This window comes from Pongo abelii, chromosome 16 (genome assembly GCF_028885655.2).
Source record: "Pongo abelii isolate AG06213 chromosome 16, NHGRI_mPonAbe1-v2.0_pri, whole genome shotgun sequence".
Classification (NCBI taxonomy): domain Eukaryota; kingdom Metazoa; phylum Chordata; class Mammalia; order Primates; family Hominidae; genus Pongo; species Pongo abelii.
The window spans coordinates 93,588,598-93,606,466 of NC_072001.2; the positions used below are offsets into that span (position 1 = coordinate 93,588,598).

A 17,869-nucleotide genomic window follows, 5' to 3' on the forward strand; every position below is an offset into this window, starting at 1 on the left:
CTAGTGAGGAACTTTTCTTTCGCCCCAGTTCACATCTGGCACACAAGGCAGGCCTCAGTCCATCTGGATCCCTCCCTACATTGTGTCCTTTTTCCTTGTTCCACAGACTTGATTAACTGTCAAAATGTTTTGTTTTGTTTTGTTTTGTTAATAGGACCTGCTGCAGCTACAGTATGAAGGAGTTGCAGTCATGAAATTATTTGATAGAGCTAAAGTAAATGTCAACCTGCTGATCTTCCTTCTCAACAAAAAGTTCTACGGGAAGTAATTGATCGTTTGCGGCCAGCCCAGAAGGATGAAGGAAAGAAGCACCTCACAGCTCCTTTCTAGGTCCTTCTTTACTCATTGGAAGCAAAGACCTAGCCCACAACAGCGCCTCAATCTGATACGCTCCCGATGCCACATTTTTAACTCCTCTTGCTCTGATGGGACATTTGTTACCCTTTTTTCATAGTGAAATTGTGTTTCAGGCTTAGTCTGACCTTTCTGGTTTCTTCATTTTCTTCCATTACTTAGGAAAGAGTGGAAACTCCACTAAAATTTCTCTGTGTTGTTACAGTCTTAGAGGTTGCATTACTATATTGTAAGCTTTGGTGTTTGTTTTAATTAGCAATAGGGATGGTAGGATTCAAATTTGTGTCATTTAGAAGTGGAAGCTATTAGCACCAATGACATAAATACATACAAGACACACAACTAAAATGTCATGTTATTAACAGTTATTAGGTTGTCATTTAAAAATAAAGTTTCTTTATAATTCTGTCCCATCAGGAAAATTGAAGGATATGGGGAATCATTGGTTATCTTCCATTGTGTTTTTCTTTATGGACAGGAGCTAATGGAAGTGACAGTCATATGTTCAAATGAAGCATTTCTAGAAAAAAGGAGATATTGTTTTTAAATTTCATTATCAAACTTGGGCAATTCTGTTTGTGTAACTCCCCGACTAGTGGATGGGAGAGTCCCATTGATAAAATTCAGCTACTCAGATAAATTCAGAATGGGTCAAGACACCTGCCTGTTTGTGTTGGTGCACAGAGATTGACTTGATTCAGAGAGACAATTCACTCCATCCCTATGGCAGAGGAATGGGTTAGCCCTAATGTAGAATGTCATTGTTTTTAAAACTGTTTTATATCTTAAGAGTGCCTTATTAAAGTATAGATGTATGTCTTAAAATGTGGGTGATAGGAATTTTAAAGATTTATATAATGCATCAAAAGCCTTAGAATAAGAAAAGGTTTTTTTAAATTGGTTTATCTGTATATCTGAACTCTTGAAACTTATAGCTAAAACACTAGGATTTATCTGCAGTGTTGCAGAGAGAGAATTCTGCCTTAAATTGTCTAAAACAAAAACAAAACCAGCCAACCTATGTTACACGTGAGATTAAAACCAATTTTTTTCCCATTTTTTCTCCTTTTTTTCTCTTGCTGCCCACATTGTGCCTTTATTTTATGAGCCCCAGTTTTCTGGGCTTAGTTTTAAAAAAAAATCAAGTCTAAACATTGAATTTAGGAAGTTTTTGTTCTTGGATAAAAAGTCATATACTTTAAAAAAAAAAAAACCTTTTCCAGGAAAATATATTGAAATCATGCTGCTGAGCCTCTATTTTCTTTCTTTGATGTTTTGATTCGGTATTCTTTTGTCATAAATTTTTAGCATTTAAAAATTCACTGATGTACATTAAGCCAATAAACTGCTTTAATGAATAACAAACTATGTAGCGTGTCCCTATTATAAATGCATTGGAGAAGTATTTTTATGAGACTCTTTACTCAGGTGCATGGTTACAGCCCACAGGGAGGCGTGGAGTGCCATGGAAGGATTCACCACTACCCAGACCTTGTTTTTTGCTGTATTTTGGAAGACAGGTTTTTTAAATAAACATTTTCCTCAGATTAAAAGATGATGCTATTACAACTAGCATTGCTCAAAAACGGACCAACCAAAGTGTGTCAACCCTGTTTACTTAAAAGAGGCTGTGAATCCCAAAGGCCACATCCAAGACAGGCAATAATGAGCAGAGTTTACACCTCCTTTAATAAAATGTGTCAGTAATTTTAAGGTTTATAGTTCCCTCAACACAACTGCTAATGCAGAATAGTGTAAAATGCACCTCAAGAATGTTGATGATGATGATAGAGAATTGTGGCTTTAGTAGCATAGAGGATGCCCCAACAAACTCATGGCATTGAAACCACGCAGTTCTCATTACTGTTATTTATTAGCTGTAGCATTCTCTGTCTCCTCTCTCTCCTCCTTTGACCTTCTCCTCGACCAGCCATCATGACATTTACCATGAATTTACTTCCTCCCAAGAGTTTGGACTGCCCATCAGATTGTTGCTGCACACAGTTGCCTTTGTATCTCTGTATGAAATAAAAGGTCATTTGTTCATGTTTGTGTTTTTCTCAGTTTCATTGTTAACAGTTCCTGCTAAACACCTTGACTAGAGTGAGATGTAATAGTTAAAACCACAACAGCAGACAACCCCTTCCTTTTAAAGGAGAAAACGTAAGTCCACCATCAAATCACTGAATGTCTCAAAGTGACTTTTAATGTGTGAATGTGTGATTTTAGCCTTTTTAATGAATATGCTTAAGTTATCTTCACCATAAAAAGAAGGGTGTTGCGGGAAGCAAACACTATATGTCACTTAATTCTGATTGACTAACGGTGGAAAGTTTAAAATTGCAACAGCATTTAACCTTTTTTGACCAGCACACTGTTGTTGAGCACATAGACTGTGCCCCTTAGGGGGTTCCTGTGTTACATGCAAGTCACCAGAAAAGACTAGGGGATGTTGAGTGTGGAAAAAGTAAATCACAGCAGTAAAAAAAGAAGAAAAGGGGCCAGCGTAGTGGCCCACACCTGTAATCCCATCACTTTGGGAGGCCGAGGTGGGCCGGATCACCTGAGATCAGGAGTTTTAAGACCAGCCTGGCCAACATGACGAAACCCCTATTAAAAATACAAAAATTAGCTGGGTGTGGTGGCACGCGCCTGTAATCCCAGCTACTCAGGAGGCTGAGGTAGGAGAATCACTTGAAGCTGGAGGTGGAGGTTGCAGTGAGCCACGATCACACCACTGCTGTCCAGCCTGGGAGACAGAGCGAGACTCCATCTCAAAAAAAAAAAAAAGGCTTCCTTGTCAGAGGGCAGCCTTACTTAAAAATACAAACATGTACATAAGCATCCTGTTGTGTTGGTAAACTGTGGCCAGACTATATTGGAAAATTAGTGACAGGTTGAAATAAGGGGGGAAACGGAATAATTCTAAAATAGGGAAAATGAAAAATTGGAGGTGATGATTTGTGCGAGTGGTTGGAGATGACCGCATGCTCCTCTGAGGAAGAGTGAGGGGAAGAGCATGGCTCTCCTGGTGGGACTCTCCGGAAGGTACCCTTCTGAGCCCCAGGTTTCTCCTTCTGAAATGGAAAGGATGCTGTCTGGTAGCTTTGTTATTGAAACCTGAAATATTTTAATAATATGCTGTATATTGTCCTGCAAATAAATCAAGGGAGTTAGAAAAGTGCTTATCAGGACCGGGCGTGGTGTCTCATGCCTATAATCCCAGCACTTTGGGAGGCCAAGGCGGGTGGATCACAAGGTCTGGAGATCGAGACCATCCTGGCCAACATGGTGAAACCCCGTCTCTACTAAAAAATACAAAAAAATTAACTGGGTGTGGTGGCGCATGCCTGTAGTCCCAGCTACTCAGGAGATTGAGGCAGGAGAATTGCTTGAACCTGGGAGACAGAGGCTGCAGTGAGCCGAGATCATGCCACTGCACTCCAGCCTGGGGAACAGAGCGAGACTCTGTCTCAAAAAAAAAAAAAAAGAAAAGTGCTTATCGGCCAGGCGCGGTGGCTCACACCTGTAATCCCAGCACTTTGGGAGGCAGAGGCAGGCAGATCACGAGGTCAAGAGATCGAGACCATCCTGGCTAACACGGTGAAACCCCATCTCTACTAAAAATGCAAAAAATCAGCTGGGCTTGGTAGTGGGTGCCTGTAGTCGCAGCTACTCAGGAGGCTGAGGCAGAAGAATGGCATGAACCCGGGAGGTGGAGCTTGCAGTGAGCTGAGATCGTGCCACTGCACTCCAACCTGGGCAACAGAGCAAGACTCCATCTCAAAAAAAAAAAAAAAAAAAAAAAGCTTATCAAGGTACAGCAATATTAAATAAGAAAAATAAGAGGGAAAATCAGAGTAGGGGCTGGGCGCGGTGGCTCACACCTGTAATCCCAACACTTTGGGAAGCCAAGGCGGGTGGATCGCTTGGGATCAGAAGTTGGAGACAAGCCTGGCCAACATGATGAAACCCTGTTTCTACCAAAGATACGAAAATTAGCCCGCATGGTGGTGCGCACCTGTAGTCCCAACTACTTAGGAGGCTGAAGCAGAAGGATTGCTTGAGCCTGGGAGGTTGAGGCTGTGGTAAGCCATGATTGCACCACTGCACTCCATCCTGAGTAACAGCAACACCCTGTCTCACAAAAAACAAAAAGAAAAAAAAAAGTAGGAGAGTAAGATGGAACCCAGAGCAATGGCAGAGTGAATGCCATGGAGTCCCAGCTGCTGCTGGTGGTGCCACTGCACCAACGGGGAGGGAGACAGGGTCGTCACAGCCCTGCTGCTCATTCTTTTGCCTGTGTATCCCTGAAAATAATTGGGGAAAACATATACATCCCTTCACACATTTTAAGTTTGACAAATACATTTTTAATGTTTAAATCAAGAGTACCTGCTAGCATGTGAATTTCAATATAAAAATGACCTCATAAAAATATCGAATGGAACCCACCTTCACTCATTTTTAAAGGTACATGAACAAAGCTCTTAGTTGGAAATTTCTTTTTTATTTTATTTATTTATTTTTGTTTGAGACAGAAGTCTTGCTCCGTCGCCTAGGCTGGAGTGCAGTGGCGTGATCTCAGCTCACTGCAACCTCCACTTCCCAGGTTGAAGTGATTCTCCTGCCTCAGCCTCCTGAGTAGCTAGGACTACAGGCGGCTGCCACCACGCCTGGCTAATTTTTTGTTTTTAGTAGAGACGGAATTTCACCATGTTAGCCAGGCTGGTCTCAAACTCCTGACCTCAAGTGATCCGCCCACCTCGGCGTCCCAAAGTGCTGGGATTACAGGTGTGAGCCACTATGCCTGCCCCTGGAAATTTAAAATCTTTACAAATTTAACTTTTTTTTCTCTACTCTGCTTCCTTCAGAATTTTATCCTAGTGAAATATTTTAAAGGACATCTTATTTTTGGTCATCTGTAACAAAAATAAAAATTTGTTTTCGTGACCATAAGCCTATTAACCCAATCCAGAAAAACATTTGCATAGTTACAGTTATTAGTGCATATTTGATTGCAGTAATTTTTTTTTTTTTTTTGAGTTGGAGTCTTGCTCTGTCGCCCAGGCTGGAGTACCATCTTGGCTCACCACAACCTCCGCCTCCCAGGTTCAAGCAATTGTCCTGCCTCAGCCACCCGAGTAGCTGGGATTACAGGAGCCCTCCACCACGCCCGGCTAATTTTTGTATTTTTAGTAGAGACGAGGTTTCACCATACTGGCCAGGCTGGTCTCTTGGCCAGGCTGGTCTCAAACTCCTGACCTCGTGATCCACCCGCCTCGGCCTCCCAAAGTGCTGGGATTACAGGCGTGAGCCACCGCACCCGGCCCAGTAACGTAATATTTTATCTTGACAATTCTAAAAGATATTTGAAATGCATTTTTTTTGTTATTTTGTCATTGGTGTCTAATGAAATGCATTTATTGATGAGACAAATGAAAGTCTTTTAAAATGAAGGTTTAGAAACATGGTAGACAAATATTCTTGCTAGAATGAGATGGGGCTCATGACCAATTCTATTTCTATTTTTCATTTTTACAACTGTAAGCTCCGAGAAACATTGTTTCGTTACAGCAATGTCACACATTTCTTAGGACTCCTTAGCTACTAATCCAAAAAACTCAATGATTTATAATAAGTTATAACATGAATAGGTTCTCCAACTTTGTTGAAAGCAAAAATTAAAAAAAGATAATTACCTAATTTGGAGAATTTATTATGCATGCAAACATTATTCACTTTCTCAGGACTTGGGAAGTAGACAAGGGGCTTTACCAAGACTTTTAAAGTGACCCAATTATAACTCTTTTTTTCTTTTTTTTTTTTTTGAGACGGAGTCTCGCTCTGTCACCAGGCTGGAGTGCAGTGGCGCAATCTCAGCTCACTGCAATGTCTGCCTTCCGGGTTCAAGCAATTCTCCTGCCTCAGCCTCCAGAGTTGCTGGGATTACAGACACCCGCCACCACGCCCAGCTAATTTTTGTATTTTTAGTAGAGATGGTGTTTCACCATGTTGGCCAGGATGGTCTCTATCTCCTGACCTCGTGATCTGCCTGCCTCGGCCTCCCAAAGTGCTGGGATTACAGACGTGAGCCACGGCGCCGGCCTATACTCATAGCTCTTTAACTTAAAGATAGCTTATTTAATCCAATATGTTAATATGCTTGGGAAAACAGAAATATTTTAATACTCCTTTGGTACTATAATTTTTTAACTTTTATTGCAGGGAACTTTCAACATATAAACGGGGAATAATGTAATGAGCACCCACGTGTCCACCATCCAGCCCAACAATTATCAACACACAGTTAAGCTTATTTCACCTGTACCTCTGCCCAAACCCTCTTGGGTTATTCTGACAAAACCCAGGTATAGTATCATTTCAGGCATAAATACTTCACTACATGTCTCTAACACAGTTTTTTTTTTTTTTTTTATCACAGAAGATATTTGGCTGTTTGGAAATAATTTTTAATTGGCCTGACAAAAGAGGTGCTACTGGCATCTAGTGGGTAGAGGTGAGGGATGCCACTTGACATCTTTCAGTGCAACAGGACAGCCCACCGCAACCAAGAATGATCCAGCCTCAAATATTAATAATGCCTGGGGTGAGACGCTACTCTTACAGATAAGGACTTAAAAAAAAAAATCCCCATCCCATCATCACACCTAACAAATTATTTTAAAATATCAAATTATTTTAAAATATCACAGTCATTGTTTAAATTTCTCCATTCATCTTATCATTGTTCAGTTTGTATTTTTGAATCAGGTGCCAGACAAGATCCACGCATTACGTTTAGTTGATAGGTCTCTTAAATATCTTTTTCTTTTCTTTTTTTTTGAGACGGAATCTCACCCTGTTGCCCAGGCTGGAGGGCAGTGGCTTGATCTCAGCTCACTGCAACCTCAGCCTCCCAGGTTCAAGTGATTCTCCTGCCTCAGCCTCCCGAGTACCTGGGATTACAGGTGACTGCCACCACACCCGGCTAATTTTTTATTATTTTTAGTACAGACGGAGTTTTGCCATATTGGCCAAGCTGGTCTCAAATTCCTGACCTCAAATGATCCGCCTGCCTCAGCCTCCCAAAGTGCTGGGATTTTACAGGTGTGAGCCGCCACGCCCGGTCATATATAATTTTTTGAATGCTCAAATTGTCCCCTCTTTGACCAATAAATTTCCTTCACGGTGACTGTTGAGTACTTTTGACGTGACCCTAGTAATCTTTGATAGTTTCCTTGATTTCTAGCATAAGACATTCCAGGCTCATCTTGTTGCATTACTCAACCCCAGACCTGGAATCCACCATTTCTCTGTGGAGCCCTGGTTACTGTTAGCGGGTAATGGTATTTCAAGGATGCAGTCTGGGTGGGTGCTAGGGGTGTTCCTCACTGTTAGATTGGTCATTGTGTCTTTTTTCTTTTTTTTTTTTTTCTTGAGACAGGGTATCGTTCTGTCACCCAGGCTGGAGTTCAGTGGCGTGATCTTGGCTCACTGCTTCTTCCACCTCCTGGGTTCAAGCAATTCTTCTGCCTCGGACTCCACAGTAGCTGGGCTTCTGCCTCGGACTCCACAGTAGCTGGGCTTCTGCCTCGGACTCCACAGTAGCTGGGCTTCTGCCTCGGACTCCACAGTAGCTGGGCTTCTGCCTCGGACTCCACAGTAGCTGGGCTTCTGCCTCGGACTCCATAGTAGGTGGGATACAGGCAAGTGCCGCCATGTCCAGCTAATTTTTGTATTTTTTAGTAGAGATGGGGTTTCACTAAGTTGTCCAGGCTGATCTCAAACTCCTGACCTCAAGTGATCTCCCTGCCTTGGCTTCCCAAAGTGTCGGGATTATGGGCGTGAGCCACCGCACCCAGGCTTTTTTTTTTTTCCCTTGCAATATATTTGATGCTAATCCTATAGAATCACATTCTGGGTTTCTCATGTCATCCTGTGGATCAGACTCAGTTTCAATCTTGTGGCAAGAATACTTCGGTTTTCCTATTACATCATGTCAGGGCTTATGTTTTTATGATGTAAAGGCTGATCATTGGATTCAGATGTTGCCAGCTTGACCCATTCATTATAGTTTCCCATCGGCTTTCACCACATATCACATGGATTCAGCAGCCACTGGTAATGGCTGCCTACATTTATTTATTTATTTATTTTACTTTTTTGTTGTTGTTGTTGTTGCCAGGCTGGAGTGCAGTGGCGTGAGCTCAGCTAAGAGGCAGGTTCAAGTGATCCTCCTGCCTCAGCCTCCTGAGTAGCTGGGACTACAGGCACGTGCCACCATGCCCAGCTAATTTTTTGTATTTTTATTAGAAACAGGGCTTCACCACGTTGACCAGGATGGTTTCAATCTCTTGACCTCGTGATCTGCCCAACTTGGCCTCCCAAAGTGCTGGGATTACAGGCGTGAGCCACCGCACCCGGCCTATTTTTTTTTTTACTATTTTTTCACTTTTTTTAGAGACGAAGTCTCACTATGTTGCCCAGGCTAGTCTCAGACTCCTGTGCTCAAGTGATCCTCCTGCCTTGGCCTCCCAAAGTCCTGGGATTACAGGCGTGAACCACCATGCCCAGCCTCTTGTTTCATTAGGGGTTGCAAAATGGTGATATTCTATTAATCTCATTCTTTCTTTATTTAACAGAATTCTCCTTAAAAAAAAAAAAAAAAAAACTTCCTCTCTTCAACTATTTTGTTGCCTTGTGGAACATTCATTCAGGAACAGATGATGAGTGCTTGATTCTCTCCCTTTGTTTACTAGTTTTCAGAATGAGCTGCTTCCCTAGTGGGCTCTAAATGACCAGGGAGCCTTTGTTTTTCAAAAATCATTATGAACCCCTGGCTTTTTAATATGTTCCATGACATGTATATCGATATACATATACATAAAAAAATTTTTTTTTCTTTAGATGGTGTCTCACTCTGTCTCCTAGGCTGGAGTGCAATGACACGATCTCAGCTCACTGCAACCTCTGCCTCCCAAGTTCAGGTGATTCTCCTGCCTTAGCCACCCGAGTAACTGGGATACAGGCATGTACCACCAAGCCCAGCTAATTTTGTATTTTTAGTAGAGATGGGGTTTCACCATGTTGGCCAGGCTGGTCTCAAACTCCTGACCTCAGATGATCTTGGGATTGCTGGGATTATAGCTGTGAGCCACTGCACCTGGCCTCTAGCTTTTTCTTCTTTTTTTAAATTTTTATTTATTTATTTATTTATTTTTGAGACAGAGTTTCACTCTTGTTGCCCACAGCTGGAGTGCAATGGTGCGATCTCGACTCACAGCAACCTCCGCCTCCCGGGTTCAAGCGATTCTCCTGCTTCAGCCTCCCGAGTAGCTGGGATTACAGACATGCGCCATCACGCCCGGCTAATTTTTTTTTTTTTTTTTAGTAGAGATGGGGGTTTCTCCATGTTGGTCAGGCTGGTCTCGAACTCCCCACCTCAGGTGATCCGCCTGCCTCAGCCTCCTAAAGTGCTGGGATTACAGGCATGAGCCACCACGTCCAGCCTAAGCTTTTTCAATGGAAAATTTTTAAAAGAGAAAAACACTTCGTGAGTTTATGATAAAACAACTTTTAATATAAAATACTTTTACCTAATGTACGTGAGCTCAGTGAAAGGAAAAAGTGCCTTGAGTAGTAGCATTTGCCAACTCTGTGGTATAAATATTTCCCCAAAGCTGATTTCAAGCTACCAACTTGATGTTGTTGGTCACAGAAAGTAGAGTTGAGAAGAGACGCTTGCAATCAGCTCCCATAAGCTAGTATCAATTTTTTTTTTTTTTTTTTTGGGATGGAGTTTTGCTGTTGTCACCCAGTCTGGAGTGCAGTGGCACAATCTTGGCTCACTAAAACCTCCGCCTCCCAGGTTCAACAGATTCTCCTGCCTCAGCCTCCCGAGTAGCTGGAATTACAGGTGACTGCCACCACACCAAGCTAATTATTGTATTTCTAGTAGAGACTGGTTTTCACCATGTTGGCCAGGCTGGTCTCGAACTCCTGAACTCAGGTGATCCACCAGCCTTGGCCTCTCAAAGTGCTGAGATTACAGGCATGAGCCACTGCGCCTGGCCGAGTACCAAATTTTATTCCAAGGACGTGGGGCAGGGGGGCAATCGATGGATTTGAAGAAGAGCAAGAAGAGGTCAGAGATGTGCAGGATGGATGAGGGCGGGGAGGCTAGGTGCGAGGTTGTGCTGGATATCTCCTTTTTGTCCGTTGAGATCCATTCTCCACTCCTCACCCTCCCCTGTGCCCTGGGAAGACATGGATGGCATCACCGTCTCTCTCCAGCTTCTGGGTGGGTTTGGCCAACAGGAAGCACTACCAGGAGACCGGAGGTCTGGAAGAAAGCAATTCTGCCAGGTCACTAGGAATCAGCTGCCTCTCTCTACCAAAGGCCAGAGCTCCCGTCAGGCAGCTACCTTCAAACAACCACCTCTCCCCACTGCAGTAAGCAATCCCCCACCCAACTTCCTTCAGGCCTAGAAAGCTAATGATTCCTGCTGTAACTAGCCTCAGGGGGTCCTGCCATATCGCTAAACCCCGCCCTGTCTCTTTATTAACTTCTCTTCAAATTACTCAATTGGATTATGCCACCTGTATTCTGCAGGGTCCCTGACTGATACACAAGAGTGAGAGGTGATAGCGTGCTGGCAGTCCTCACAGCCCTCGCTCGCTCTCGGCGCCTCCTCTGCCTGGGCTCCCACTTTGGCGGCACTTGAGGAGCCTTTCAGCCCACCGCTGCACTGTGGGAGCCCCTTTCTGGGCTGGCCAAGGCCGGAGCCGGCTCCCTCAGCTTGCAGGGAGGTGTGGAGGGAGAGGCGCAGGCGGGAACCGGGGCTGCGCGCGGTGCTTGCGGGCCAGCGCGAGTTCCGGGTGGGTGCGGGCTCAGCAGACCCCGCGTTCGGAGCGCCCCGGGCAGTGAGGGGCTTAGCACCTGGGCCAGCAGCTTTGTGAATACACCAATCGACACTCTTTCTAGCTACTCTGGTGGGGACTTGGAGAACCTTTGTGCAGACACTCTGTATCTAGCTAATCTAGTGGGGACGTGAAGAACCTTTGTATCTAGCTCAGGGATTGTAAACGCACCAATCAGCGCCCTGTCAAAACAGACCACTGGGCTCTACCAATCAACAGGATGTGGGTGGGGCCAGATAAGAGAATAAAAGCAGGCTGCCCCAGCTAGCAGTGGCAACCCGCTTGGGTCCCCTTCCACACTGCGGAAGCTTTGTTCTTTTGCTCTTTGGGTGCACGCTGCTTTTATGAGCTGTAATACTCACCGCGAAGGTCTGCAGCTTCACTCCTGAAGACAGCGAGACCACGAGCCCACCGGGAGGAAGGAACAACTCCAGACGCGCCACCTTAAGAGCTGTAACACTCACCCTGAAGGTCTGCAGCTTCACTCCTGAGCCAGCGAGACCACGAACCCACCAGAAGGAAGAAACTCCGAACACATCCAAACATCAGAAGAAACAAACTCCAGCCGCGCCACCTTAAGAGCTGTAACACTCACCGCGAGGGTCCGCGGCTTCATTCTTGAAGTCAGTGAGACCAAGAACCCACCAATTCTGGACACAAGAGGACCAATTAAGGCCTCAATTAGTCAGGGATTTGGTGGCCTGAATTAGACAGTGGTTGTTAGGATGGAAGAGGTGGTGGGAGAATTTTAGAGGTATTTAGGAAGTAGAATGGATTCACCGAACATTGGTGGAAGGAATAGTGGGGCATGGGGCCGGCAAGTACTCCTGAAGAAGTATTCTGTGATCAAGGAAGTTTGGGAAATGCTGTATTCTGTCATATTTGGAAGTCACAACACATATGTAAAAGCTCTTAGGGCTGGGTATGGTGGCTCACGCCTGTAATTCCAACACTTTGGGAGGCTGAGGCACGTGGATCACCTGAGGTCAAGAGTTTGAGAACAGCTTGGCCAACATGGTGAGACCTTGTCTCTACCAAAAATACAAAAAATTAGCTGGGCATGGTAGCACGCGCGTGTAGTCTAAGCTATGCGGGAGGCCGAGGTAGGAGAATCTGTTGAACTCAGGAGGCAGATGTTGTAGTGAGCCAAGATCGTGCCATTGCACTCCAGCCTGGGTGACAGTGAGACTCTGTCCAAAAAAAAAAAAAAAAAGCTCTGAGAAGTTCTACAGTCAAGAAACTTGCTTAGCTTTGTGTAGCATAGCTTTCCCCAAATGTATCTGACCACACAATCCCCTCCCTCTTACCCTTTAGGAAGCTCCTATTAGCCATCAGTGAAACTCATGTTCCATGGAACACATTCTTCGAAATCCTGGAGGAAAGAGGAAGCTAGAACAGGACCCGACTTTAAGCTTTCAACAAATGGTAAATATTACCTAGGAAACAGAAAAGCAAAAATGTGCATTTGTATGTCACATTTGTCAAAGAATTTTGGACTCCATTCTACATTTCAATTTTGGTAAGTTTGTTTAAAACTTTTGTTCTTAAATTGCAGATACTTGTTCTGTGTAAATTTTGCCCCCACTTGTCTAGAAAATAATTTTGATGTGATGTATAAGAATGTGCACTTGATAAACTTATGATAGTTGCTCATAGTCACTGGCCTTTGTTTCTGGAGAAAAATATTCCCAATGCTTATAGGGACGGAGGTACAGAGACCTGTATGGTGGGAGCTGAAAAGGCACATGACAGAAAAAATAATGTGACGAGAATTAAAGTCGAACTCCTCCTGTTTAACGCTAACTCAGAGGCTGGGCACGGTGGCTCACGCCTGTAATCCCAGCACTTTGGGACGTCAAGGCAGGCAGATCACCTGAGGTCAGGAGTTTGAGACCAGCCTGGCCAACATAATGAAAGCCTGTCTGTCCTAAAAATACAAAAACTTAGCTAGGTGTGGCAGTGCATGCCTGTAGTTCCAGCTACTCCATAGGCTGAGGCAGGAGAATCACTTGAACCTGGGAGGGAGAGGTTGCAGTGAGCCGAGACCATGCCATTGCACTCCAGCCTGGGTGACAGTGAGACTCCGCCTCAGAAAAAAAAAGAAAAGCAAAAAAAAAAAAGCTAACTCAGAACTAGCTCCCAGAAAAAAGGAGAACCAGTACCCAAACACCCTTCTCCACTAAAAGGTACCAGGGCTCCATGGAGAAATGGCTGATTCTGGGGCCAAGCAGACAAAGGACAACATGAGCCTAAAATATTGGGTGCCTAGACAGGAAGAAATACTAAAAAAAAAAAAAAAAAAAAAAAGGAAACATGGTAAAAGGATGCAGACGGTAAATCTGGGATAATTTTAAGTACTAAAATAATAACAGTAATTGCAGGGGGTCCCGCAGACCCAACAACAGATGAATAAAGTACACTGACACAGATATTCTGCTTTGCCAGTCCAGCTGAGCATCTGGGCCACTTACAGACTCCAAGAAGAGTGCTATAAAGAGTAGCAACTGTGGCCTCCACCAGCCAGGGAGACTCGCATTTGTTCAGTAAAGATTAATTGACAAAGGCTTGAGTCAACACCACGAGAGGGTAATTGACATTGCCAACCTCCTGAGTAGAAAGCAATTAAGCACCATAGTAGATCAAAGGTTAGTCTTAGGACCACGTGAGTAAAGAAGCTAGTTAGATAAACTCCCCCACATTTCTTTGTATCTACTTTAATTTATTTAAAGGTAAAGGGACTAGGCTGCCTTCAGCCAGATCTATTACCGAAATTATGCAAACTCTTAGGCCTTCCAAGAGGGTTTGTGGCTATTATAACTAAAATTTTTCCCACCAGCCTGACTGAACCCCAACCAGTAATGAATTATAACCCATTAAAATTAGAATTCATGAGTCCATTCTGATATAAACAAATAAATGGGAAAGGGGCAATAATTATCAATGGATACTAAAACTAGTGGGTACAAGCTTGTGGAATAACAGGATTTTTTATTTTATTTTATTTTATTTTATTTATTTATTTTTGAGACAGGATCTAGCTCTGTCACCCAGGCTGGAGTGCAGTGGTGTGATCTCACCTCACTATAACCTCCACCTCCCAGGATCAAGCAATCCTCCTGCCTCAGCCTCTTGAGTACCTGGGACCACAGCACACGCCACCATGCCTGGCTAATTTTTGTATTTTTTGTAGAGACGGGGTTTTGCCATCTTGCCCAGCCTCGTCTTGAACTGCTGAGCTCAAACAATCCTCCTGCCTCAGCCCGAATAACAGGATGTTTATATCATCTCAGATTATCCCCCTTCAAGATACTTACTGATTACAAAAAGAAATAATAGAAATTTTATAGTGGGCTGGGCGTGGGGGCTCACACCTGTAATCCTAGCACTTTGAGAGGCCAAGGCAGGTGGATCACGAGGTCAGGAGTTCAAGACCAGCCTGGCCAAGATGGTGAAACCCTGTCTCTATTAAAAATACAAAAAAATTGGCCAGGCGTGATGGCACGCACGTGTATTCCCAGCTACTCAAGAGGCTGAGGCAGGAGAATTGCTTGAACCTGGAAGGTGGAGGTTGCAGTGAGCCGAGATCATGCCACTGTGCTCCAGCCTGGGCAACAGACAGACCAAGACTCTGTCTCAAAAAAAAAAAAAAAAAAGAAATTCTATATTGGAGAAACCTGGCAGACATCACCTTAACCAAATGATCCAAGTTTAATATCAGTAATGGGACACCTTGACATCGTGTCCTTCCTGATATGGCTAAAGTGAGAACACAGCGTTACTCCTGTGTGATTCCTGCCAAAAGTGCATAATCTGAAAAGAATCATGAACAAACATAAGACAAACCCTAATTAAGGAATATTCTACAAAATAACTGACCTGTCACTTCAGAAATTTTTGGTCATAAAAGACAAATAGACTGAACAACTCTTCCAGATTAAATTATCCTAAAGAGACATGGTACCTGAATATAATGAGTTGTCCTAGAGTGTCATTTGCCATAAAGAATATTATTGGGATGAGGCACGGTGGCTCACGCCTGTAATCCCAGCACTTTCGGAGGCTGAGGCCGGGAGATCACTTGAGGTTAGGAGTTTGAAACCAGCCTGGCCAACATGGTGAAATCCCGTCTCTACTAAAAATACAAAAATTAGTTGGGCATGGTGGTGGGCACCTGTAATCCCAGCTACTCGGGAGGCTGAGGCAGGAGAATTGTTTGAATCCAGGAGGCAAAGGTTGCAGTGAGCTGAGATTGTGCCACTGAACTTCAGCCTGGGTGACGGAGACTCCGTCTCAAGAAAAAAAAAAAAAAGAATATTATTGGGAATTGAGACACTGAGCCAAAATTTTAATAATATCTATAAACTAGATAATGGTATTATACAGTGTTAATAATTTCCTGACTTTGATAATTATGCTGTGATTATGTAAGAGAATATTCTTGTTTTTATGAAATAAAGTAGGAATAAAGGAGCATCGTATCAACTTACTCTTAAATGGTTTAGAAAAAAATGAACATATAGAGAGAGAAATGATAAAACTAGTCAGTAAAATGTTAACATTTGGAGGACCTGGGTAAAGAGTATATAGGAATTCTTTGTGTTATTGCAACTTTTCTTTAAGTCTGAAATTACATAAAAATAAAAAGTTTTGTTTTTGATTTTGTTTTTGGTTTGAGACGGAGTCTCGCTCTGTCATCCAGGCTGGAGTGCAGTGGCGTAATCTTGGCTCCCTGCAACCTCTGCCTGCTGGGTTCAAGTGATTCTCCTGCCTCAGCCTCCCGAGTAGCTGGAATTACAGGCACACGCCACCAAGCCCGGCTTATTTTTGTATTTTTAGTAGAGACGGAGTTTCATCATGTTGGCCAGGCTGGTGTCGAACTCCTGACCTCAAGTGATCTGCCGGCTTCAGCCTCCCAAACAGCTGGGATTACAAGCATGAACCACTGCGCCCAGCCAAATAAAGTTTTTAAAAAGAAATGAAGATCTTTACCTAACCATATCAGGAATAGTTTTGGCTACAAGAAATGCAAAAACCAGTGGCGCGTGGTCATGCACACCAGCTGCTTGGGAGGCTGAGGCAGGACAATTGCTTGAGCCCAGGAGTTCGAGGCTGTGGTGCACTATGATCGTGCCTGTGAATAGCCACTGCTCTCAGCCTGGGCTACACAGTGAGATCTATCAGAAAGAAAGAAAAAGGAAGGAAGAAAGGAAGGAGGAAGGGGAGAAACGGAGGGGGGTGGGAGAGAGAGAGAGAGAAAGAAGGAAGGAAGGAAAGAAGAAAAGGAAAACTGAGCAGTTTAAACAAACAGGGTTATCTTTATTTTACATAATAAGTTTACAGGAAAACAGTTACAAGTTGATTTAGCTACTCAAAATGCGAACACTGATCGAGCTTGTTTTCTATCATTCTGAATATTGAATGTTTTTATGCTCTCTCTTTTCATGGTTGCAAGGTGGCTCCATTGCTCCAGGCATCATATTTGCATTCAAGATACAAAGGAGAAAGGGGCTGGTTGCAGCTGGATATGTTCCTTTTTTTTTTTTTTTTTTGAGATGGAGTCTGGGTCTGTCGCCCAGGCTGGAGTGCTGGAGTGCAGTGGCGCGATCTCGGCTCACTGCAAGCTCCGCCTCCCGGGTTCATGCTATTCTCCTGCTTCAGCCTCCCGAATAGCTGGGACTACAGGTACCTGCCACCATGCCCGGCTAATTTTTTGTATTTTTTAGTAGAGACGGGGGGGTTTCACCATGTTAGCCAGAATGGTCTCGATCTCCTGACCTTGTGATCCACCCGCCTCGGACTCCCAAAGTGCTGGGATTACAGGCATGAGCCACCGCGTCCGGCCGGATATGTTCCTTTTATCTGAAAACCAAAAGTTTCCTAGAAGCTTTCCAATGGGCTTTCCCAAGTCTCAATAACTATGCTGGTCACACCGCCTACTCTGTGAGGTGAGGCTGAGAAGTGGTGTCTGCCTTTATGGTCTCTGCAACAGATTATAGGGAGTATTTGCCATATCAAGAAGTTGATTATTTTCAATTTCAAAAGTACAGCCCATATTAGTTACTTAACCCAGTCTGTGATTCCATTCTTTTTTTTTTTTTTTTTTTTTTTTGAGACAGAGTATCACTCTGTTGCCCAGGCTGGAGTGCAGTGGCGTGATCTCCGCTCACTGCAACTTCTGCCTCCAGGGTTCAAACCATTCTCATGCCTCAGCCTCCCAAGTAGCTCGGATTACAGGCGCCCACCACCATGCCTGGCCAACTTTTGTATTTTTAGTAGAGATGGGGTTTCACCATGTTGGCCAGGCTGGTCTCAAACTCCTGACCTCAGTTGATCCACCCCTCTCAGCTTGGATTACAGGTGTGAGCCACTGCACCCATCCTCTATGATTCCTTTTTTTTTTTCTTTTGAGACGGAGTCTCGCTTTTGTTGCCCAGGTTGGAGTGCAATGGCACGATCTGGGCTCACCACAACCTCTGCCTCCCAGGTTCAAGCGATTATCCTGCCTCAGCCTCTGGAGTAGCTAGGATTACAGGCATGCACCACGACGGCTGGCTAATTCGTTTTATTCATTTTTAGTAGAGACGGGGTTTCT

General features: G+C 43.9%; 1 protein-coding gene across 1 annotated transcript in view; it reads left to right on the forward strand.

The window, feature by feature from the left end:
- Window positions 1–2,400, forward strand: part of IQGAP1 (IQ motif containing GTPase activating protein 1) — a 113,603-nt gene extending 111,203 nt beyond the window's left edge. Inside the window, exon 38 of the mRNA XM_009250154.4 lies at window positions 155–2,400. Within this exon, the coding sequence (XP_009248429.3) occupies window positions 155–268 (114 nt within the window). The 3' untranslated portion in view covers window positions 269–2,400. The remainder of the gene's footprint in view (window positions 1–154) is intronic.
- The last annotated feature ends 15,469 nt before the right edge of the window (window positions 2,401–17,869 follow it).